At 45.3% G+C, this 26,160-nt stretch overlaps 1 protein-coding gene across 2 annotated transcripts in view; it reads right to left on the bottom strand.

Annotated features, from left to right (window-relative positions):
* The window catches only part of INF2 (inverted formin 2), a 104,761-nt gene extending 84,227 nt beyond the window's left edge, over positions 1–20,534 (bottom strand). For both annotated transcript variants that reach the window (XM_088473688.1, XM_088473689.1), the window contains exon 1: positions 20,336–20,534. In XM_088473688.1, coding sequence (XP_088329814.1) covers positions 20,336–20,362 — 27 coding nt within the window. In that variant the 5' untranslated portion in view covers positions 20,363–20,534. The remainder of the gene's footprint in view (positions 1–20,335) is intronic.
* Positions 20,535–26,160: the final 5,626 nt, after the last annotated feature.

Here is a 26,160-nt window from a genome sequence, read left to right as displayed (position 1 = left end):
AAGCGTGCTCTCCTCCTTTGTTCACCCATCATTTTAAAGAGGAAATTAGTTCTGCACATGTGTTGATCTGATTTTCATCTGCTGGTTCACCCCCAGACTGTGACATAGCAGCCTGTGGCCACTGACATCACATGGCCATTTTGCTCGTCACAATGCGATTGGCATTCTGGATGGCATGCACCAAAAATAAAATTTCAAAGAAAGGAACTGTAGTTCCCCCATCAGTGCACCATTCCACTAATCTCTGCAAGTGCTGCAGGGAGACTGATAATCATGGTAATGTTATAAAGGAAACCTCTGGGGAGAGTGGGAGGCATTGCCAATGTGGTGGCACCGCACAACCGGTACCCATAGTATACTTACCCTGTGTCGGCAAGCCGTCCCTCCTCCTACTGCTGCCGAAGGTCACACCGGTTGCGATGGTGATCACGGTGATCACCTCGGTCGCAGCACTGGGATCGCAGATGCAGGAAGGAGATGTCAGACACCTCCTGCTGCATTTGAATTTTTGGAGGAATGAATTGCAAAGCAACTTGTGTGCGGCTTTGCAATTCCTTGCTCTGCTGAATCAGGCTCCAGGTCTTCTCTGCTAGCCAGCACTAATACTTTCATAATCCATGCAGATTGGATCTAAGGCTGGGTATACACACTGACCGATATATTTACCGATCAATTGATCGGCCAATATATCTGGTGCCCGTCAGCCACTGTGTACCAGCGATATGTCCGTTAACGACATTGTTCACAGACTTACCGCGTCTGCTGTGCTGCACAGCCGATGGCAGATATTTCTCCAGATACCTCCAACCGCCTGTGCACCTGCAGAAGAGGCCGCGGGGAGGAGGGCAGACATGCTCCCTGACCTGCCCCCCGGCCAGCGGAACCCGTGGCCAGAAGCAGATGATTTGTATGAACGACCATCATCTGCAGATATATCTTTGCAGTGTGTACCCAGCATAATAGTCCTCTCAAGTTTTTCTTGCATAAGGAGAACCTGTTGATGTCTCCAATGATAATCTTCCAGGTTTCCCTGGTTTGAAAATAATTAAATATGTTAAAGGTTTTTCATTCTAAAAAAAAATAAAAAATACACTCTTGGACGACATTCACTACATTTTTCTTTCTAATAACTGCAGTTTTTTTTTTTTTGTAGATGGTTTATCAGCTTCTAGTACATCACACATGCTCATAAAACAAGCTCAATCTTGAAAAGTACATTAAATTACATCTTGCATCTGCTGCTCTACATTAATTAGATCTCTTCTCTTTGTGCCAGAACATTGCAGAGAACCTGTCAGCAATCTCTGACAAATTCTGGTTTAGTAAGTCATCTACTTTTTTAAGAGTATAACCACATTTCTGTTGTATGTACCCAGGGAGGTGTACGGCACTCATACATCTCCCACATGTGATAGAATGGTGGGGATCCCTCCCCATTACATTATATATTACCACTGAGACCTTATCTACTATATACTAGCTGGGATACCTGGCATTGCCCGGGTTGAAGACTGGACCCAATAGTACACCTGCAGCCTTCATGTTTTTACATTGTCCTTCCCTATAACCTGGATAACTATGCAAATTAGGAGTAAATAACAGCACAGGCAGCGTATTCTCATACCGTTTGGAATGCGGTATATCAGGAGCAGACTGACTTACAGAACAGAAATCAGTATAGCTTCCATAATCACTGAATATCAGAAATCACTACAGAATGGAGGGGGTGATTCAGCTGCGGATGGATAACATTCTAGCAGCTGTGATAGCTGTAATATGGTAATGCAGCAGCGTCACACCTGCTGCATGCATTACTGATCCGAGCTGCATCCAAGGATGCAGCATCGGATCATCTGCAATCCTTTTGGCTGGCTGAGTGACCATGGGGTCAGATATGCCGGACGCTGCAGGTAAGTAAAAGTGCAGGAAATCTCCGTCAACCGAAGGAGATCCGAGTCTCTCCACAACCGATTATCGGGAGTCTGCATGATCCCTGTTACTGTGTCCACAGCTGTATCACCCCCTGAAATCGCTCTGCAGACCAACATTGAAGACTAGCGGGGCTGCCATCAGGGGGGGGGATGCCCGGACTCTAGTCCCGTTCCTGGACAGAGAGGAGCCTACCAGCAGTGGCACTGTGTTGTTGTGATCAATCTCTCCTGCTGTTTGTAATCTCTGTATGCTAAGATTTGCCGGGATCAAAGATTGTGGATTGATTATGCGGTTTGCCACAGTCTGAATGTATTCAGTGCTAAGCTGCTAGTGAGCCAGCCAGGCACTCTGCTAAGACCCCCCTGGCGGCTGCTGTAAGATGAGACAGTGAGTGAAATGCTAATAATGCACACTATATAATGTTAAAGTTTATCATACTAGCACAGAGGGTTGACACTCCGTATTTAATCTATGCGGCTGTTGGAAAACAGCACAGCACTTTGGAAGAGATGAGAGTGTAACAACAGTGTGCGTATTAAGACAGCCCCTCAGCCCCAGAACCTGTGTAATTTAAGAGTCTCCCAGATTTATGGGATTGTGTGACAGTGTGTGGCCCTAACGAAGTACAAACCTAGACAAAAACCTAATTCTGGTCAAACTACACCACTATGCCAGATTTGGTGGAGCTAGGTACAAAACTCTGGCCATGCATAAAAGACAAACGGGGACACACAATTTATTGCTTATTATGTAGAATAGCGACCTGCCCCGGCTTCGTACCAGAGCAATTTAATCTCCCCACAGCCCCCTGCATCTCATAACAACCTACGCCATACCACCACAGTTCCCTACAGCCTGCGGTCTTCTTACTACTGCCCCCTGCATTTCACCACAGCATCCTATATTTCACCACAGCCCCTTGCATCTCACCACAGGCCTCTGCTTCTATCTTCTGCCACTTGTTCCATAACACATGGCGATGAGCAATATCCTCTATCCACTCCTTCATGGTGTAGGAGTGGTGGCCGAAGTCTGCCTGCAGGTTCAGCATAGGATGGACATCAGAATCCGATGGTTACTAACCATCGATGTTTGTGTTCTGATGGTAGTGCTTTTATCATTTGATGGTGATGGTCCGATGTTTGCCTGCATCTAATGGAAATCATTCGATGGTATTCTGATGGTTGTTTTTTTTTTAAATTCCAGATAGCTATGCCTCCCTTGTCTCCTGTGTCTGCATCAGAGCATCTTCATGGGTTCGTTGGAGGCTGTCTCTCACTCTCTGTCTGCCTCAGTTGTGACCCTGCTCAGTCCCTGACTCCTTTCCTTCTCTATGCTGCTGCTAAGCAACAGGGTACATTGCTATCTCTGATTGGCTCTCACTGTCCCTTGCTTATTAAGCATGTGGGCCAGCAGCTTGGTGCAAGATTTTTTGGTGACTTTGCTTCACTAAAATCGTGACTGCTCAGCTCCCTTTTCTCACATATGAATGCTTCATACACCTAAACCTCCCTCGACCAATGTTGTATAGAATAGTGAAAACCCCATCAAAATCCGTCCAATGGTTTAAGAGATTAGCGCGAACGAACAGTCAGACCCCTAAACAAGGAACTTTATTTTCTATATATAGAGATCACCAGTGATACCTCACCATTACACCTATTACATATTACCACCACTGATACCTCACCATTACATCTATTATATATCACCACTGAGACCTCACCATTACATCTATTCTATATCACCACTGAGACCTCACCATTACATCTATCATATACCTCAACTGAGACAACATCATTACATCTATTACATATTAGCCCTGAGACCTAACCCTTACATCTATTATATATTGCCACTGAGACCTCCCCATTATATCTATCATATATCACCACTGTACCTCACCATTACAATCTATTATATATTACCATTGAGACCTCCCCATTATATCTATTATTTATTACCACTGATACCTCACCATTACATTATATATCATCACTGAGACAACACCATTACATGTATCATATATCACAACTAAGACAACACCATTACATCTATTACACATTACCCTGAGTCCTCACCATTACATCTATTATATATTAACCCTTGGGCCTTATGACTACATCTTATATATAAAATTAATTGGTCCGTTTGTCTGTCCGGTTATGCATTCGGACATCCTTGCACCGATTGGGATGAAACCATTGCGAGGTGGTCCAGTTGGATCTTGGCCAGGTTTTATGGGGGTTAAGGTCCCGGTCAGACCTCCTGTTGGTGTACGCTGGGCAGAACATTGACCTGGGGAGCCTGTTCTGAGCCTTCCACTGAATGGAATTTGATGAAAACTTCAGAGAACTTTGATCTGGAGATGCTGGGCTGAACTTTGACCTGGGGAGCCTGTTCTGGGCCTTCCACTGGATGGATTTGGATGAAAACTCCACAGAGGAGTGGCAATTGGTCTGGGATGCCTAATGGAGTGGTTGAGGTCCCAGTCGGACATCACGGCAGAGTGCGCCAGGCAGAACTTTGATCTGGGGAGCCTGTTCTGGGCCTTCCACTGGATGGATTTGGACGACATCACATAATAAAACTTAATAACTTGAAGATGTAAACTCTGGCAACACTGAATACTTCAGCTAGTTTACTATATAACATATTGCCCCTGTGATATCACCATTACTTCAATGTTCCCGAAGGTTTCCCAGACCTCCAGCTACTGAGGACTACAGAAGCCATAGCGAGCATATTCTTCTGGTTAAAAATTAAATATCTAAATTAGGGATGTGCAGGCTCGGATAGGTTCGAGTTTGCACGTGGAGTTCGGATTTTTCCCTCCAAAAAAACGGAACTCAGAACGAGGCAAAACGTCATCTTACATGGACGAACATCATCATTCCTGGACAAAAGTCCAGGAATGATGATGTTCGTCCATGTAAGATGACGTTTTGCCTCGTTCTGAGTTCCGTTTTTTTGGAGGGAAAAATCCGAACTCCACGTGCAAACTCGAACCTATCCGAGCCTGCACATCCCTAATCTAAATCCAGGTGACAGCTGACTGCTTCTGTCCAATCAGGTGCTAATTGAACTTTATTATTCACTTGACAATTTTTCAGTAATCTATTTGATATATGTTCTGTGAGTGTCTCTAATGGTCCTTGATATGTGGTCATAACCCAACTGCATTTTCTGGAATTCTCAATTAACAGAAATTCTACTCCAATTAGGACTTTTACCATTATGTCATGTTTTGGGCTCACATATGGAATGATGTCTGTCAGTTTGTCCTAGAAGTCTAATTTCTCAACATAATTGCTCAGTGTGTATCCAGCGTTTGCTGGCTCCCATTGCCAGGGCCACACTCACTTCCCCACGGCACCTACATGTGGCTTGCAGAGTGCCTTGAATGGCACCCTGCAGCCTCTAGCGCTACTGCAGAGCCTCCCGGAGCGTCCAAGGCATCCTGCAGTCTTTGGAGCTCCCGCAAAGGTCTTACCAAAGCCGACAGCAGAGGTGACAGCCCCTCCCCCCTAGGTGTGATGTCATGACATCACGTGTTTAGGGGGCAGGGCTGGCAAAGGGTGTCATAAAGCCATGTTACGGCGCTGCCAATTGCTGAGGCCATGGGTTTGCTTCCAACCTGGGCCACAACTGAGTTACTTTGTATGTTACCTTTTGAGCAAAGTGATAAGATAAGCCCGTGTGTGGGCATCCTTAAAATGTTATTTTATAAATATTGTGTTTTTTATATTGGAATGAATAGCCTGTTAAGATGATGCTTTTATTTGCTGGCAATTGACAGGACTTCGGGAAATGTAAAGTTTTTTTTTAAAGGATAGAATATAAAAAGTAGAAACTCCTGGTGTGAAGAGATAACATGTATGCAAAACCACAAAATGACAGGAAAACATATGTACACTCACACACATCCCTATATTGTGAGTCTTTATTAGTACTGTATTATACTGTTGCTGGTGGTCATAAATAAATGTGACTAAGAATTGTTCCTACCACTATTTCATCCGAGACATCGCAGGCATTCAGATCCCAGAGTCACCCCTCTATACCTACTCCCCCAAACTATTCCCCATAACTCATGCCCCAACACATCAACTCATTAAATATATTTTAAATGCATCCAAGTGCCACATTGCCTCCCACTGGAAAATGTCTCCCTCGATAGCAGTCACTATTAACTCTATCTGGACAGTATTCCATAGGAAATGGATAACCACAATCTTACATGAAACAATCGAGCAGTTTGTGAAGGTTTGGACGTCTTGGACCTCACACTTAGAGGGCGAATCCTCATCGATCACTTGCTGCCTTTCGTTTTGGCTGCCTATCCCCTTATTCTCTTAATAAATACAGTGGTACCCCCCCCCCTCCCCGCCTCATCCTATACCCCTAAGGCATATATTGTATTATTGTTCATTTGTTTTTGGTTCTGTAATTGTTCTGGTGTATCAATGGATTAGGTATGAAATACCGGCGGCTGAATAGTTCAAATTCCGATACCGGAAGCCCGATGAGTGAACATCCCAACAGGGGCAGGTAAGTACACTATTCCTCCCCTCTCCCCCACCCTCCCTTAGTGGTGCCTAACCCTAACCGCCCCCCAGTGGTGCCTAACCCTAACTCCCCCCCTTCCCGCACCTTGACCCTAACCCTCCCGGGGGGGCTGCCTAACCCTGACCTGCCCCAGTAGTTCCTAACCCCCCTCCCTGCAGCCTAACCCTCCCCGGGGGGGTGCCTACGCCTTATTTCCCCCCGGGAGTCCCTAGACCTAACCTCCCTTCATCCCCGGGCTAACGCTGGTACTTACCCGGATCCTTCATTCGGGATTCCGGTGGTCGGGATGCTGACGCCGGTATCCTGATCCCCTTCAGGATAGCGGCATTGGTATTCTGCAGGGCCGCGGGATTCTAATGGCGGTATATCGGTGCCCGGAATCCTGTCCGCCAGCATATTAACTACATCCCGTATTGACCATGTCATTACTGCTATATTGTATTTCCTAATTCTGTTGTTATCTTTGCCATGTCCACCTCTCGATTGACCGCACCACCCCCTGCCCCATTTTCCCAAAACTATAGTATGGTCATCATTTTGTTTACCTGTAGACAACCCTGATTGCATTACTATAACAATTTTCAATAAAAAGATTTCCTTCACAAAACAAATCGAAACCTTGTAAGCTGAATAACTTGTATTGTTACAATGTTTGTGTATGAAATAAGGAGTCAGAAGACCAGAAGAATGTTAAGTATTATGGCTGTAACTAGTACACAAGTCACAGCACTAACTTCTAACCAGCTCTCAGCTATAGAGATAAAGCACAACCAAATAATTGAATATTGTGAACTTTCTGACCCCTGCAATACATGACGCCCTTCTCTGCTTTGTCTATTACCTTATTTATTTCCTGTGTTAATTGTTAGCGAGTGATGTACTGTCACTTTGGAGGGGAGCTGCGGGCAGAGCGACTTAATTGAATTCCCCCCAAGAGGGTAATAAGGTTTTATAAGGTAAAGCAGGACCCTCCCTCACCAGTTGACAGAATAAACTTTGTTCATAAGTTGTCTCCTCTACCAACCTAGTATGTATAACATGCCTCAGTGCTAAGCCTACGTGTTCACATGTTGATTCTCCTGCCATAGGAGAATGTCCTACATGCATCATGAAGCCATCATTAAGTATGCCTATATATACAGTATATATAATAAGATATGATAATATTGTCCCAATCTGGCCACTGGTTCCTGACATGAACCTCCAAGCAGCAAAAAGCCACATGTATTCAGTAATGTCTGAGAAATTTGCTTGGCTGTTAGTCACTGGTAGGCTGGCAGCAATTTGGCATATGCATAGAGTAGTAATTATTTAAAATGAGACTTCCTATGCATTGATTCAGTGCTGTTTAAGCTGTAGTCAGACACCAAACTCTACTTAACACTTTACTATAGCCTGCATGCCCTAGCTTGCATTTGATGTATCAGCAAGTCTATGTTACTATACTGTACACCTCCCTAGTAAAGGTCTCTAATGTCCTCTATGTCATATCACCTTATATTGTAAAGTTCTTGTTACGGATTCCTAGGTTGTTCCGTGTAAACCTCTAGAACCCAGGCTAGCAAGGTCTTCCGCCACTAACAGCCACCCGCTGTTCCCTTAGACCTGGAAGACGTTCACCGGTACTTAAGTGGCCGTCTGGACTTGATACTCGAAGTAGTAGAGGTTTACACTAGTTACCTTCGGAAACCAGAGAATAGCAGAAGATGCTGGAAACTGGGAGATAAGTCCGTAGTACGGCTAAGAAGCCAGTGATGTGGCTAAAGCCGGTAGTACAATTTGAAGAGTTGATGTAGTAGCTTGGAGGCCAGTGATGTGGCTTTGAGAGCCGGTAGTGTGGCCAGAGAGCCGGTGGTGTGATGTGGCTTTGAGAGCCAGTAGTGTGACAGAAAAGCCGGTGGAGAGATGTGGCTTAGAGACGGTAGTGCGGCTTGTGAACCGGTGGAGAGATGTGGCTTAGAGACGGTAGTGTGGCTTGTGAGCTGGTGAGGAGATGCAGCTTTGAGGGCTGGTAGAGTGGCTTGTGAGCCGGTGGTGAGATGTGGCTTTGAGTGCCGGTAGTGTGGATGGAAAGCCGGTGATGCGGCAACAAAGCCAGTGGTAGCTTGGGAGCTGATGGTGCTGCTGGGAAGCCGATGGAGCGACAACGAAGCCGGTAGCAGCTTGAGAGCTGATGGTGTGGCTTGGAAGCCGATATCGCTGGATATAATACCGAAAGAGAAAAGCTACAAGAATGCTGACCATGCAGCAGAGCCGAGAGATACACAAGGAACGCTATAATCGGCGAGGCGGCAAAGGGTCAGCGTGCACATATAGGGGAAGGAACCAATCATGCCATGTTGTGGATAACAGGTGACATCCTGCACTGCCAGAAGGAGGACTTGTAACAGTTGTATAATATTTTCTTATATTTACATACCCCCCAACTATCCAGCTTCTGGTGGGACAGTTCCGCTATTCAGATACTGTTCCGCCATCCCACCCACGGGCCGCAGTGTCCCGCGGTGGGAGGAAGTTGGGGGAAATTAATCTCACTGCTATGCAGAGCAGCGGGTAAATAGATGCCATGCACATGCGCACGGCATCTCTTCTTTGTGCGTGGAGGGATTGTATGTAAGGCCACACCCCTTCAGAGTGAGCCCATGCCCCATTCACAGTAAGGCCACACCCCTTTTTCAGGGAGTCCTGATCCTCATCTTTACAAAGTTGTAAAGATTTTAGATCTTTTAGATCTGGTCAAAGGATTAGCATGAAAATGGTCGACACTAAACTGGTAGATACGATTTTTCATGATTTTTAGGGTTAAGATTAGGGTTACGGTTAGGGTTTGGCACCAGAGGGCGGATTAGGAACTTGGAAAAGGGTTAGGATTAGGGTAAAAATAAAAAAGTGTCGATTTTTTGACCATTTGACAATGTCGACCTCGGTCTATGTCAACCATTTACCTGTCGACCTTTTAACCCTGCTGACCTTTTGTCCCCGTCAACCTATTGCATGGCTACCTTCTGGTGTCTATCTAGATACTGTCCATCTATCAATCCACATCATTTAGTCACTGAGCAGCTGGGTCACATCTGCCATGACCAGGGGCTTTTTGTGGCATTGGAAGATGACCATACACAGCCAGATATTCGTCATCTGTGGTCATGTTCTCACTGGATTTGCAAACATGCCCGCACAACCTTCAATATCAACTGGTTGTCTGATATCGGCTGAAATGTCACCACTTGTGATCTGCAGGCAAATGAGGGTCTGCTGACTGCCCCAAGCCGTTACTATGCAGCCTAGTCGCAGGCAGGTGGGCCAGGAGCCATACAATGTCTTTAGTAGCTCAATGAATGCGTTCCAGCAATGTATAATGTAATATAAATAATAATAAAAGCATAATGATATAATTTAGAAGGTGGGAACATGTTCAAGGTAACTGTAGAACCACTTAAAGTGACATAAACACTATGCTAATAATTAGCTTAATTACAAATGTGCAGAGCAATTTCTGTTATCAGTGTTCAGGTCATGTTGTTCAAAGACATATCGCATTAGCTGTGCTGCACAGCCGATGGACAGACATGTCTGCAAATGTGTGCAGACCGCCCGTACACATGCAGCGGCAGCTTCGTGGAGGGGGGCAAAAACGCCCCCCCCGGCCAGTGGGACCCGCCCCCTCCTAGACATTGAACACAGATGATTGTTGTTCAATGTGTACGAACAACCATCATCTGCAGATATATCTGTTTAGTGTGTACCCAGCATTAGTGTACTGTACCCTGTTACATCATTATATCCTAATACAGTTATAGTGTGCAGATTGTAATTGCCTGTAGGAGGAATAACAGCGGAAAACAATAGCACTTAAATAGGACGTTAATGTTACCTGTGGGCTATCCCTAAAGAGACAATTCTCAATGTTTGTTTATCCTGACTAATATCCGATTATATGCCGCAGCTCCACCCAGCACATTGTAACCAGCTAAGATCCTATTGTTCAGAGGTCTTAACCTGTAATCTCCCAAAGAATGTGCATTCAGCAGCACAATGAAAGCAAAGACAACGAATGATTCACATGTATGTCTCTGCGCTGCTCATTGACTTCCGTACTGTTACATTTATCTTCTCTATATTCTTATCCCCTGTAGTACTGTAACAGTGGCATTGTTGGGTACTTCCAAAATTAAAATGCTTGGAGTTACTACTGTAAAGAAAAGAAAATAGATGACTTGTACCAATGTACAGATATAGCAGGTTTGTTTTGAACGGAAAGTGCAAACCAAATCATATCAGTGTGCGGTGATTCAGGGGCGGATCAAGAGAAGGGGAGGAGGCCAGAGTTCAGCATCAGTAACCCCCCCCCCCTTCCTTAACCAGTGGATTTCCTTAGTAGACTGGCACTTTGCCAGTCTACTGCACGTGTGCCGATCTCTGCCATTTACCATTTGAGTAGGTAATACCGATAGTTGGGATGCCTCCTGTCAAAATACCGACAGCGACATCCTAATTGTCGGTATCCCAACAGGGGTCAGGTAAGTATACTAACCCTCCCCCCTACCCCCTCTAACCCTCCCTTCTTGTAGCCTAACCCTCCCCATTAGTACTAAACCTAAGTCTCCCTCCTTAGTGCCTAACCCTAACCACCCTCCCAGTGGTGCCTAACCCTAACCCTCCCCCCTAGGGGTGACTAACCCTAAACTCCCCCCCAAAACTTAACCCTAACCTCGCTACGCTGCCTAAACCTAACACCCCCCTGCAGAGCTAACAGCTAAGACACCCTGGATTTACCTCGATCGGGATGGTCTCCTTCTGGATTCTGGCGTCAGGATTAAGATAGGAGTCGGTATTTTGACGCCTATCTTAAGTCCCATGTCGGGCTTCCCTCGTCAGGATTTAGACCGGTGGCCGGTCTGCTGACTACATCCCCTGGAAACATGGCGCCTGTGAAACTCTTGTCACTGTACATGAAGCCCCTTCCTCCGTTTTGTAGCCTTATAGTAAACAATGTTGAATGCATCACTTTAAACAGTCATTTTACAAGGGCTGTTATATAACCATAACTATAAAAGGCTGCCAACGATTCATAACATAGAATATGATACATGATAATGTTGCAATAACGAGGTCACCAGTTAATCAAAAGACCATTGGTAAAGTATAGCAATACAACAATTAAAGTTTTAAGTGTCAAACCGGTCTATTCGGGCACCACCCCATCAGGCATTTGCCAGAAATGCCAAATGGCCATTGCGTCCCTGCACACAACTGCTTGGCATGAAATGTTCATTAAAAAACCTTCTACTGAATAAAACCATGGCACACCCAATGTTTGGTTGAAACTGCATCAATACTGTCCCCAATACAGCAGAAACGCTGGGTTCTTGGTACATGCTCACAATTGTAATAGAATAAAAAAAATTAAGAATAATTATGTCGCACAAAATAAAAGGTTTAAATCATAACTGATTCTAAAAGATTAGTAGCTTAAAATGCAAGAAATATAACTGTATCAATTATCTAGAGGACATTTAAATAGCTAGCATCAGCGTGTTTTTCCGAGGACGATGGGATGATATTGTTTGCTAACTCCTAAATATGTTACATCAGGACTCTGGCCATCATAGTTATCCAGGACCAAATTCATTATAAAACAATACAAACACAGCTGAGGACACAAGATAACGATGCACAGTATACAGAGATACATGGAGGTCTTCAATCAAACAGATTACATTCTCATCACATCTACATGAATATGGAGCCGTTTTACTGTAGGCAGCCTGTGGTTGTGCAGAAAGGTGGAACCACAAGTACCACAATGACCTGACATCAGCTGTAGTATATTACAGTATAAGTGACGCTGTCAATTTGAGATCAAATACGTAATAGTAGTGTGCAGACATAGAATATTGGGTAAAAAGGTTTATAAGAATACAATTTCCTTCTTTTGGTGAAGCTGATGGTATTGAGGATCCAATATTCAGATCCCAGATATGTGTAAAGAAAACACGGACCCAATAGTGTAACACTTTTGGTGTATACTAAATGATAAAAATACAATTTTGGGGTGATTTAAAACCATACTTGCCTGGCGTCGCCCACATTCTGAGTAAAGAGGGAGGCCTGGGTGGCCGACGACGATAATATCGGCATTGTAAAGTGGGGGGGCGAGCCCATGATAACGCAGACATGCACCTGCACCGACTCCTTTGTCGCGCCACGCCCCCCGTTGTGCGGACCAGGCTGCCCCCCTCCCAGAGGGGGGAGCCAGAAAGTTGGCTTCTACTGTATGTTTAAATTCTTTTTTTTTTCCCCATAGGTGTTACATGTACATCATTAAAACCTGGACTGTTTGGGTGCCTTGAGGACCTAGGACCTCATTCAGAGTCGCTCGCAAAAAGCGAGCGCTCGCTCTGAATGAGGGTGGCCACTTTTCTTTTGAAAGGCGACCTCCTGGCTGCTCGCTAAGCTGTGGGTTACCACCCACAGCTTTAGCGAGTGACTAGGTGATGGTCGCGATGGTCTCGACCATCGCGACCATCAGGGCTTGCGACGAGACCCTTGTGGTAGGGTCTCGTCTGCCACAAGCCCCAGGTAGCTTCTTGCTCTAACAGAGCAAGAAGCTCACTACTGACATCACTGCTGATGCCAGTAGGGCCGCCTACAAACGGCAGGCGTTCCTTCAGGAACGCCTCCGTTTGTCTGGCCACCCCCCCACCACGCCTACAAAATGGGGCGAGCTGTCGATCAGCATCGACAGCCGCCCCTTTTGTAGCGAGCCCCGGAGAGAGTGCATTTGTCACTCGCTCCGGGGCTTGCGCACGCGCAGTGCGTGCGCAGGCCCTCACCATCGACCCACTTGCGAGCGGGTCTGTATGAGGTCCCTAGTCTGGGAAACACTGCCTTATGTACTCAGTAAATGACTTATAATTGTTGTATAAAGTATGCGAATGAAGAACTATAGTTTTCTATTGAATAGATATATTTTATATTTACCAACCCTTGGATGGAGATAAAGTAATCGGAGATAAAGTACCAGCCAATCAGCTTCTTATAATAAGAAATATCACTGATAGATTATATATAAAGGGCACCGTTACTGAGATTGCCATAATAATGACAGAAAACTTGAGACACATATTTTGCTTTTGTAATAAGTGATTTTACCAGTATATGTCCCTTTAATGAAATCCTTCTTGTTCCTTGTCTTTCCTTCTGAGAAGTGGAAAAATGACTCATATGGGGAAAAATGTTGACTGTCTCCCAAATAAAACTGAATTTTACAAACCTCATGCTTTCAGAGTCCATTTTCCATCTCAGTAATTGCTGTGATACTAGGCTAAGGCGTGCACATTTATTACAGCGTTGGTTAAGAAAAGATCCACACATCTCCTAGGGGAGAGGTATCAAGCCTTGGCTGGGAGAAGGCTAAAGTGGAGAAGTTGCTTCTTAAGGCCCCCATACACGGTGCGATGCGACAGGGGATCCATCGTCCAACATATCGGGCGGTCCATACACACAGTGCGATTGGGTGGCCAACCGCCCGATATGCCGGCTCCCCCCTGTCTCACCTGCATAGCATCAATCCCCTGATCCTATGGTCCTGCAGGGAGATCAGGAAGTGCACTCGGCACGATATCAGGGCCATACACGGTGCGATATAGCAGGCAAATCGCACCAATCAGTCGGATCGCCTGCTATACCGCCCTGTGTATGGGGGCCTTAACTGTAATTTCATAATAGACTGTGCTAGATAAATGACAGTGAGAAGCTGATTGGTTGCTGTGGGTAACTTCTCAAATGAACCTGCGATGTACGACCCCACGGGTGCGCGCTCGGTCAGACATCAGGCTCATACACGGTGCGATATAGCAGCCAAATCGTGCCAATCGGTCGATGGCTTTATCACACCGTGTATGGGGGCCTTAACTGCAAAGATCAAAGGTCTCACTGGAATTAAGCATTTATGGAATCAAACTTTGTTTAGAAGTCCAATGAATGAGGTTCCTGGTCAAAGGAAAACCTATTACAAGAGGGTCTACAGCAGTGGCACTTCCTAGAAATTTTTAAGAGCTATTTAATAGATACTAAAAAGTAAAAATAGGCTGCAATTATTTGATTAAAACCAGGTTAAAAAATAGTTATATATTATTGCTATATTGTTAGTACAACTTTTTTTGCAAAATATATAACTTTTTTGTGGGGTTGAGCATATCTCACATCTCTCCCACTGACCCCCTCATACCTCTTTCATTGCCATCAAGGGTGCAGAAAGGGGGGTACTGATTAACCAGGCCCTGGGCTTGACTAGGGGGCCTGGCAAGGTGACGGTGTGTCTACTCAGTAGCGTCCCCAGGGGGGTTTCAGCAAGGAGTGCAGGCACCATGTTCTTAAGCCACGCCCCTCACGGTAAATTGCCGCAATTCGCAGGTCAATATTGAGGAGGCGGAACCACTATGATGCAATTTCATTTGAATCGAGTCATTGGCCCCTCCCCCTCCCGATTGACACACCAATTGTGGCATTTTGCTGTGAGGGGGAGGGGCCTAATTACATGGTGCCAGCCTGCTAAGTCCTGTACCGATCAGATCTGCTGCAAGGTAAGTTTGTTTGTAATGTATATCAGAGCCGTGACTAGACTTTTTAGTGCCCTGTGCCAGAGAGCATAAGTTTGTTTGTAATGTATATCAGAGCTGTGACTAGACTTTTTAGTGCCTTGTGCCAGAGAGCATTGGCGCCCCCTCCCCCCATTTTTTAAATAGGGACATAAGATAGTGCATCTGAAAAAGGGCCATGGCCTCATGGGGAAGGGCCAGGGAAGAGATAGGGGATCCCAGGAGATGCTGGGGATAAAAGAAGAGGAAGCTACAAGTAAGAATGATAATAAACAGGAACATTGACAGGTTCAGCAGCGCCCCCTGCCCTGCGGTGCCCTGTGCCATGGCACTGGTCACACTACCCCAGTTACGGCCCTGATGTATATGTGACATATGTGTGTGTATATATGTGTGTGCTTGTAAGTAAAGGCGTCTTTATAATGGATGCAAGGTGTGCGGTGGTCACAGGCCCCTGGATCCAGGAGGGCCCACACCCAGCACCAGATTAACAATGGGGCGGATGGAGCTACAGCTCCAGGCCTCCACATAAAAATAGGCCCATCAACATGACAGCATGATTACCAGCTGCCTAAATGGCCATAAATAGTTTTTCTAGTATTCCCCCTAAAAACAAATTCTGCAATATTTCTATTTCTTTATAGTTAGGGAGGGTGTAAACACCAAGGTGACTTTGACCACACCCACACAGCACAGATCACAGCTCTTCCCCTTCTCAGTATAGGCCCTTGAACATTTTCAGCTCCAGGCCCATGTGGGCCTTAATCCGGCCCTGCCCACACTGCACACCCTGAACCCATAGTTAATATACTTACCTCTACACCGATTCCGATGTGCTGCTCCGCAGCGCTGGACCGACGCTGCAGAGCTGCAAAAAGTCACTGGGAAAATGGCGGCATGTGCAGAAAAGATGTCCCCGAGAAAATAGGCGTGAGTGCCATTTTCCAGGAGACCCCCGAATGCGCAGTAGATTCTGGAATCTACAGTACTCAGTGCGCTGACAGAGTGGTGGGGGACTCAAACTGAGTCTTCACACCGGAACCCTCCTCTCTTAAAACGCCCCTGCGTGTATGGTATGTTTGACATATGTATGTGTGTATAGCTATATGCATGTTTATTTATATATTTATGTATATGCACACACACATACATATATATGTATATATATATATATATATATATATTTATATATTATGGAACCCCCCCATAAAGATCCTGCGTTTGCCCCTGGCTACTCTCCCTCTCTTGAACCAGGGTTCACAATGTATTACGTGGGCCATGATTGCCACCATTGCATTTCTCCCATTGCCAGCCTTATATCTCATAGCTATGTTCACTGCCCCATCTCCTAGCAATCCTTACTGTCCCCCCCCTTATAGCTACCCGCATTGGTCCCTGCACTCGTTACTCCTCTGCTGCTCAGGCAGGAAGTGAGGAAAAACAGTATGAAGTAGTTTCCCCTCTGATCTGCAGGATGCACAGTCCGAGCACTCACACAGGAGGAGACTGTGCTGCAGCGAGTTTAGCCTCATGCATTTACTAATACCTTCCTAAGGGGGCACAATAATGACTGAGAAGGCCATGCAGAAAGTAACGCTGGGGTACAGCTTCAGGGATAACATAAAACATGGCTATTCTCTACGTGCATTGCGCCTATTTGAAATGACAAATGTGCAGTCTAACAAGAAATTGAAGTGTATAATACAGCTTCCATCATTAAGCCTAAAAGGCCTTATTAAATTCCAGTGTCACAGTGAAAACTCTAATAAATTCTCTGCTGATCTGGAATCTAAAGAAGCAGAAACCAGCAATGATTTTCCAGAAGATGGAGTGAAGAATGAAAAAGTAAAAAAAAATATTTTACCCAGAGAGTATATAACTTTACTAAGCGTCGGTTTCTCAGGGGTTTTGAAATGCTTTTAATGATGGAGGAAGCATTATATCTCTTTATGATGTGGGTACCAATTATTTAGCCATAAAATAATAAGTGCTTCCCTCATCTCTAAAATACATTTTTAAACACCAATTAATAATTACTTAATACTGGGCCTGAGTCAGAGTTGGACGCTATCACTGCCGCAGTTGAGGATTTGCGAAAATATGCTAATGGTACAGCCGCAGGGACTAGTACTGAGATGCCCCCTGGAGCCAACGCAGCTGTCCGCACCTGCATGCACGCACGTAGCATCGGACGCAGATCAGGCAAACATCGACTTCCTGAGTGACACAGAATGGCCACCGCAACTGAGACGCCGGAGCCATGTTACCTGCGTACTGGATCGCAGACAGAGCCTGAAACACGCCACGAAAATGGCTGGAACGTGCCTCCATTTTAGCTGTCACTCCCCAATACATCCCACAAAACGTTTGCTTCCTGTCAATCACTCGCAAATGAATCCTCACGGCAACCGTAATCGCAATTCATTTGCTGCTCGTGCGCATTGTGGCTGTGATGCATGCATAGACTACCGATAATCGTTCAATTACGTAAACATCACTATAGCTTGCAACTCTGAATCACGCTCATTGCCTCTTTAATATCAGTAATAAATAATATTGCTTTCTTAATAAAATTAAACAATAATTTTTGCACTAATATAGTAACAACACAGTATTTCCCTGAGAAAAGAAGTGTAAGAATCAATGTAACAGTTTCTGACTTCTTCTGCAATATATAATATTTGCCTTCATTATAAGGGGGATATTTACTAAAGTGCTCATTTATAGAAGTGGATGTGTTCCCATAGTAACCAATCAGATTCTACTTATCATTTATCTAGCACCTCCTAAAAGATAATAGCTGGAATCCGATTGGTTGCTATGGGCAACATCTCCACTTCTATAAACCCGCACTTTAGTAAATACACCCCTAAGTGTATGGTTATTCCTCTCCTTCTGACTGACCAGATAGCTCAAACAACATACTTTTGAATCCATCTTACCTGCCACAACAGATTCATTTATTTTGGCGGGTTTGTCTGCGTTTTTATCGTCAGTTTCTAAATCCGACGCTTAGTAAAAATGGGGTTTCTATATCTGTAGGGCCTAATTCAGAGGTGCACGCTATTACATCTGTGACTGCATCTTTTGACGCAGAGTGACTGTGTCTTTATGCTAATGCCACAGCCGATGGTCTTCTTACAGAGACGCCAACTAGTTACAGCGCTAATCCGACGTTTGTGCTGATCACAACATCAAACATTGCACCAGCTCTATGAAGGCATAGAATGACCGTCTGAACTTTCCCACCGAAATCAGTGCAACTATCGGGGTGCATTTACAGTGCGACTCGGACGAATGCGCAGGCTGAAAGTATTCACCGCTTGCGTCCAACATCAACACTGTGTCCAGCTCTGAATCAGGCCTGTAACGTTGAAAACATCAATGGTGAGCAGATGTTCTCTTCTATTTTAAAGTGTGTTTATTCGTCTGTTTCCTGACGGTTTTGGCTCTAGTAAATCTGCGGATTGCAAAAACGTCGGAAAACCCAAAACCGACGCTTAAGCCGGGGACACACTTGATCGGATTGAGATCTGGGGAATTTAGAGGACAAGTCAAAACCTTGAACTCTTTTTGTCATGTTCCTCAAACTATTCCTGACCCTTTTTGCAGTGTGGCACGGGCACATTATCCTGCTGAAAGAGGCCAATGCCATCAGGGAATACCGTTGCCATGAAGGGGTGTACTTAGTCTGCACCAATGTTTAGGTAGGTGGTACGTGTCAAACTAACATCCACATGAGTGCCAGGACCCAAGGCTTCCCAGCAGAACATTGCCCAGAGCATCACACTGCCTCCACCGGCTTGCCTTCTTCCCATAGTGCATCCTGGTGCCATCTCTTCCCCAGGTAAACGATGCACACGCACCCGGCTGTCCGCATGATGTAAAAGAAAAAGTGATTCATCAGACCAGGCCACCTTCTTCCACTGCTCCATGGTCCAGTTCTGACGCTCACGTGCCCATTGTAGGCACTTTCGGTGGTGGACAGGGGTCAGCATGGGCACTCTGACCAGTCTGCAGCTACACAGCCCCATACACAGTAAGCTGCAAAAGCAATGCACTGTCTGTTCTGACACCTATCATAGCCAGCAAATTGTGCTACAGTAGCTCTTCTCTGGGTGAGCTAGTCTTTGCTCCCCAGGCACATAAATGAGCCTTGGGCGCCCATGGCCCTGTCGCCAGTTTACCGGTTGTCCTTCTGTGGGCCACTTTTCACTCAGATCCTTCCGCTTACCCATTTTTCCTGCTTCCAACACATCAAGTTCAAGAACTTACTGCCCAATATATCCCACCCCTGGACAGGTGCCATAGTAACAAAATAATCATTATGTACTTCACCTCTCAGTGGTTTTAATGTAATGGCTATTCGTGTATATATATATATATATTTAATAATACAGAATTATATATATTGCTAATAGATTTATAGGCCTCTGTCACACGTTATAATACATACACACACATACATACACCCTACCCCCTCCACACCACCAAATTATTTACCTTTTGATATTTGCTGACATTGGGTTTACAAGCCCCTTGGGAGTGGTATAAGGACCAGATCCTGTTCTTATCAGTGTCAGCAAAGATAAGGACAGAGAACTGGTGTATTTAGCCATTCAATAATTTACACAACAGTTTGCTACCTATAGATAACACATTTCATGTTTTACCAATAAATAATCAAACAACACAGAAACAACAGAAACAATCAAACAACACAGAAAAGTTTTTGAACTGCTTCAAACTTCATCACAACTCTGTACAAAGTCCTGAGCTGTACTGGTAGTATGTAACTGCTACCCAAGTGATGTACAGTACCAGTGCTTATATAAACATGTGCTTTGTTTTAGCTAATAAGCACTTACTAACCCAACTCTGCATTCCCCTTATCATTCCTGAGCAATACATATGCCATTTCCACTGAATCAACCACAATTATTTAGTGTACGCCTGACTGGCCTTTAATATTGAGTCCATGGTTTTTCTTCTAAAGTCACTTTTTACTGAAATGATTTGTCCAGCATATACAGTTCTAGATCTACAGTAACTTTGAGCTACAAATCACTGCATGCATTAGATAATTCTTGTCTTTTATAGTCAACAGTCTACTGTGTCCCAAATTGTTATTGAAAAATATTTGAGAAACAACCTGGAAGTAGATTTGGATGAATGATAGGACCCTACTGTAAGTGCTGCATTACATTCATTGCTCAATCACACTGACTTACCACTGATTCACTGTCTGCCTGCTCCATAGCTGTCGTTGGCAATTTATTAATCCTTTCCAATAATAATGACCAGCATTATCTTCAGTGGGGGCTCTTGTTCTTCAAGCACTGTGCTCCTGTATTGGGAGAAACGCCGGTCAGGTTATGCTGCTGCTGTCTGATCAACAAGTGAGAGGAGAGCCTGTAACGCAGGCAGCCTGAGGAATGGATCGCACTGTGGGTGTGAGAGTGAATCACACACTGCTTATGTCAGCAGGCTGGACAGTTCTACCCAAACCAGCCCCCTCATTGCTCCCCCCACTCTCCCTTCCCCTTTTCCTCCTGGGATAGGCCTGAAATTAACTTAAGATAGAAGAAGGGCGCAATCAAAATGTACAAATTCCTCAAATAGTTGTTATCCCAAAACAAACTATTCTCTCCCAGGCAGCTGTATTAGTGCACATGCATTTCTGTATAGGGAGTTGCTCACTTAGCATATACACTCTATTATTATTATGATTATGATTATTATTATTATTTTATGTATTTATACAGCACCAGCAGAGTTTATAGCACAGTAAAGAAATAAGAAAAATTAACAGACAGACAGAGATAACTGCTCTCAATCATACAATGCTTATTACCACCCTTTGTTTGTGTGTAGCTCAATAATAGAGCATATCTCATACTGTTTTGCAGACTATGCGCCTAATTAAATTCAGTGTAATGTTGAATAGCCACGGGATAGAGCTTCCGCAGCTATTCAATTCAACGCACTGTTAGCGTTGTCGGGAATGGGTTAAGTATGAGAATGCCGGTTATCGCGACTTAACCTGGGTGTTAAGGCGCGGTAACCGACATTCTCTGACTAAAGTTCCGGGCGCGCGGCTGTTAGCGCTGTGCTAAGCCGGCAAACAGCTGCGCGCGCGGCCCGGCACTTAGTCAGATTTCTCCAAGCATCCCCAGGGGAGGTGCGAGAAGAAATCCTTTAGCCACCCAAACAGCGCGGTGTATTGAATAGCTGCGAGAGCTCCCTTTTGCGGCTACTGAGTTGAATTCGGCCCAATGTTTATGTTATATAACGATAAATGATAATGATCAGTATACTGTCCAAAATAATGATCTAGATAATAATATTAATATATAGCGCTTGTATGGCTCAATGCAGTGCACATTGGTTCTGATTCCGAATTGGACGTAAATGCCATGGCAGCTGCAATCTCTCACGGATCACAATTTTTGCGAAAATATGCTAATGACTCATCCACTGTCGAGTGCTTAGAGACGCCCACTGAAAGCATCTCAGATCTGCCACTCGCGCACATCAGCCTTCTGAGTAAGTCTAAGGTGTCACAGACAGAGCGGGTCTTCACACACACAGAGGGCTCTCCTGCTGCCAGCAAGATATAGTGGCTAATTTATGCCCGTCTAGAATGCAACGTTTTAGCAGTCCGACAGGCCTGTATTTTTCCTACCACCCTCTGGGCCTGATTCAGAGCCGCTCGCTCTGACAGAGTGCTTGCTCTGAATCAGGGCCGGGCTTTTTTTTCTGGAGCTGGCCGCTCGCATAGCTGTGGGTAACCACCCACAGCTATAGCGAGCGGCCATGATGATAGTCGCGATGGTCAAGACCATCGCGACCATCGGGCTTGTGACGAGACCCTTGTGGTAGGGTCTCATTCATCGCAAGCCCCAGAGAGCTTTCGGCTCTAACAGAGCCAGAAGCTCTCCACTGACATCACTTGTGATGTCAGTGGGGCCGCCCCCAAACGGCAGTTGTTCTCATGGGAACGCCTCCGTTTGGGCAGCCACCCCCCCGGCCCACCCACCAAAGGGGGTGAGCTGTCACTCAACATCTACAGCTCGCCCCCTTTGGTGAGAGACCCGGAGCGACGGAGTGCCCATTGCTAGCTGGGTCTCGCGCGTACGCACGACGGAGCCGGGTCCGTCGTGCGCATGCTCTGTGGGCCATCATCGACCCAGTTGCGAGCGCTCAGTGCTTGCGACCGTGTCTGAATCAGGCCCTCTGTCCCCTCCCTCAAATACTGGCTACCTGTCACCTACTTTGCGAGTGAATCCTCAGTGTGAGCCTAATTGCATTTCAGTCACTGCATGTGCGAAGTGCGACTTACACGCATGCGCGATGGCAAACAATACAGTATAAATAAACATATCGGAACAACACATTAGATTACAGTAAAAATTATGCTTATGCTACAAAGAGCTTAGAATCTAATCGGGTAGATGGCAATATGGACAGATAGTCAAGTGCTGTTTAATGTAAATCATTGCACTTAGAATTGTGCTTTGCAGCAATGCTGGTAGTGACCTCGGAGCTTTAAGGTGCCCACACACATACCGACTTTTCATCCAATTTGTCCGATTTCGACGAATCGTGACGACAGATCATGGAAAAAATGGCCAAATCGTGAGTTTCTACTCTTGATCACGATGCCGATGCGCGTCCCCGCTCGTCGTATCTCGCATCTTCAGATCTGCCGTGCTGTAGGGCAGAATAGCCAATCTGGGATACAATGCACTGGCTGCAAGATAGATCTTAAGTCAGATTAGACATTTTTAACTCCAAATCGTGACCACGACTGCCTGGGGCGAGTTCAGGGAGAGTTCAGGGGAAATCGTGTACATCGGCTGATTTGGAGCAAGTCAGTATGTGTGTGGGCACCTTTACTATTCTACTGTTATGATTTTTAAGACATAGAAATACAATGTATCCAATACATAAAGGAAGACTACCAATGCCTTATTTTATTGACACTTTGTGGTTTAAGGGCCTGATTCAGCAAGGATCGCAACTGTGATTACACACGCAATCGGCCGATTGCGTACTGCGAATGTGCATGCGCGAACCAGCCACTGCCATCGGGACTGCGATGGCAATAGCTACGCAGACCCATTGCAGAGTGATTGACAGGACGCACCATTTGGGGGTGGTGACAGGGGGTTGGTCAGCGGAACGCAGGCGTGTCAGTGCATTTGAACGCCGTTGCAGTGGTGTGCATAAATTATCCACTGCGATGCCATATGCAGCTTGTGTACTCACTGTGTGTGATGAGGTTAGCAATTCCTGAGTAAGGTCAGTGTTTGTGCAAGTGTGTGTGAGGCTGCGATGCTACTCGATGTTACCGATGGTTTTGCAGTCTTGATAAGGATTACAGATGTGTGTAAGGTAAGATGGGCGTCCTTATGTTGTGCCGCGATGGCACAGCAATCACAGAGGATTAGCGTATCATCGCATTGAGACTGCTTGCGTAATCGCTATTGCAATCGCAGTTGTTTAAAATGAACATTTATCAAAGGTTGTGTATTGCAGAGCTGAAAACAAACAAACAACAACAAAAAAACAAAACATGAACACACATCCACCTTTCTTACACGCAGAAAGCTGCCATATATGGGGACGGAGATGCTTCTTGAGGGCTGATTCTGATTCGCCACATATCAACTGCATTGCATGCATGGAAACAAATGCGGACGCATCTCTGTGATGTCTCCACCCCCATCCATCTGTTTGTGAAAGTAGCAGTCATCATCAGGGGCGCCGAGAAGGGGGGCAGGGTACTAATTACCTGGGCCCTGCTTGCTGGAGGGGCACGGCGCCCCCGTCCCCCCTCTTAGTTCAAAGCAGCCCAGTACACGCTGCTGTGTGCTGGTCTGCACTGGTAGACTGCTCACGGCTGCTAAGAAGCAGCCACAGCAGTCTCCTATGCCTGTGGGGGGAGCGATCACACTGATCGTGCCCCCCACTAGCTATGCCCCGGGTTGCGGGACTCACAGCGCCCCCCACCCCAGCGCGCAGGCGTTGCAAAAATATTAGATTTTTTTCTCGAAGGAGGCGTGGACATGCATCCGTTGAATAGGCCACGCCCCCTTCTTCCCCCGGGTCTGGTGCGGCTGTCGGCGCCCCTGGTCATCACTATCAGCGCACCCTTGCATCAGCCCTCTCCTTGGTGCAAGCGTTCCATCTGAAATCGGTTGCATCTATGCGCACGTACATCTCAGATCGCAGTTATTAACCATACACAAAAAATTGGATAGATATAAAATGTATCGTCGTTACTAAACAATTAAAGTGCATATACAAAAAGCAGCAAAGGACTAATGTGCTTGTGGTTGCACATAAAAACACATGAAGAACAGGTGTAACACAAAAATCTATTGATAACCTCTGCGCCAATAGTATAGGAGAAGAATAGTGTAGAGGAATTCACACACTGATTAAGAAATAATCATAGACACATTTATTAATATAATAAACAATCCATTGACCAGTCAACAAGATAATTCTAAAATATCACATACATTCTCCACATACAATAATACATAATATAAAAAACAATAAATAATAAACAATTATTTGAATAATTAATATAACTCTGCTTGTTTGGGTTGATATAGGAGGTGAATCTTTAATACCCTAATAAATCCAATCAGGGCCGTAGCTAGGGTAGTGCGGCCGGTGCCATCGCACAGGGCACCACAGCTCAGGGGGCGCTGTTTGGCGCTGTCAAATTTCTGTTTATTATCATTCTTGCTTGTAGCTTCCTCTTATTTAATCTCCAGCATCTCCTGGCCTCTCATATCTCTCCCCTGGCCCTTCCCCATGAAGCCATGGCCCTTTTTTGGGTGCATTATGTCCCTTTGAAAAATGAGGGGGGCGCCAATGCTCTTTCTGTCACAGGGTACCAAAAAGTCTAGTTATGGCTCTGTATCCAATATATAGAAAAGAGGGATACTTGCTGTGTCCACACAGAACTCTGAACAATTGCAGTTATAACAGTGGGCATGATTCAGCAAGGAACGCAGTTGCTTATACACACGCAATTGGGCGATTATTTTGCACTGCGCATGCGTAAGCATTGCAGTAAGCATGTGCGAACCAGACGCTGTGATCGGGATTGCGATCGCAGAGGCTTACGCAGACCCATGGCAGAGTAATTGACAGGAAGTGCCATTTGTGGGTGGTGATGGGGGGGATGGAGGGTGGTTGGGCGAACACAGACGTGTCAGTGCGCTTCAACGCCGTTGCATGGGCATGCATAAATTAGCCACTGCGATACCAGACGCTGCCTGAGGTCTCATAGCGCGCGCAGAAGTAAGCAATTCCTCAGTAAGGTCTGGGATTCATTAACTGTGCATCTGGGTCCGATGTTACGCGATGTTACTGATTGTTGGCCAAGTATACGCATGTGAGTAAGGGGATGTGGGCATCTTTATGTCATAATGCAATCGCAATTTGAATGCAAACATTTACAAATCACCGCTGATATTAGCAACTCCGTTGCGTCTGTATAAGCAGAAGAGCGTTCCGTAGTGAAACGTGTCCAGTATCCTCCTCATCTCAGAAGTATCACAGTCCTTGAACTGTAGCAGCAGTTAAATTTAATGCAATGATTATTTAACCAGCTCCGTGCTGATAATGATATATGGTGCATACAAATGTTAGTATGTCTCCAATTCAGGAGATCCGGACATCCCCGTGCACGCTTCGGGGGGATTGTCCTTGATGTAAAGTGTAAATTTTCCTTTTGAAGTAGGTGAGGGAACAAGAAGAGGTAGTAGTGATAGGCAGAAGAGAAGGTTGAAGAGGGTTGGTAGACTAGTAGACTTGGTGGATATTAGAGACTTAGGGGTATAGTTACTAAAGTGAGAGTTTTTAGAAGTGGAGACGTTGCCCATAGCAACCAATCAGATTCTAACTATTATCTTCTAGAAGGTGCTAGATAAATGTTAAGTAGAATCTGATTGGATGCAACATCTCCACTTCTAAAAACTCTCACTTTAGTAAATATACCCTTTAAAGTAGGTGTCTTGGTGAGAGAGATGAC

This window comes from Taudactylus pleione, unplaced genomic scaffold (genome assembly GCF_031769625.1).
Source record: "Taudactylus pleione unplaced genomic scaffold, aTauple2 ptg000139l, whole genome shotgun sequence".
Lineage (NCBI taxonomy): Eukaryota > Metazoa > Chordata > Amphibia > Anura > Myobatrachidae > Taudactylus > Taudactylus pleione.
Note: the sequence above shows the minus strand (reverse complement) of the source record. Positions and strands in the feature narration are given on the sequence as shown.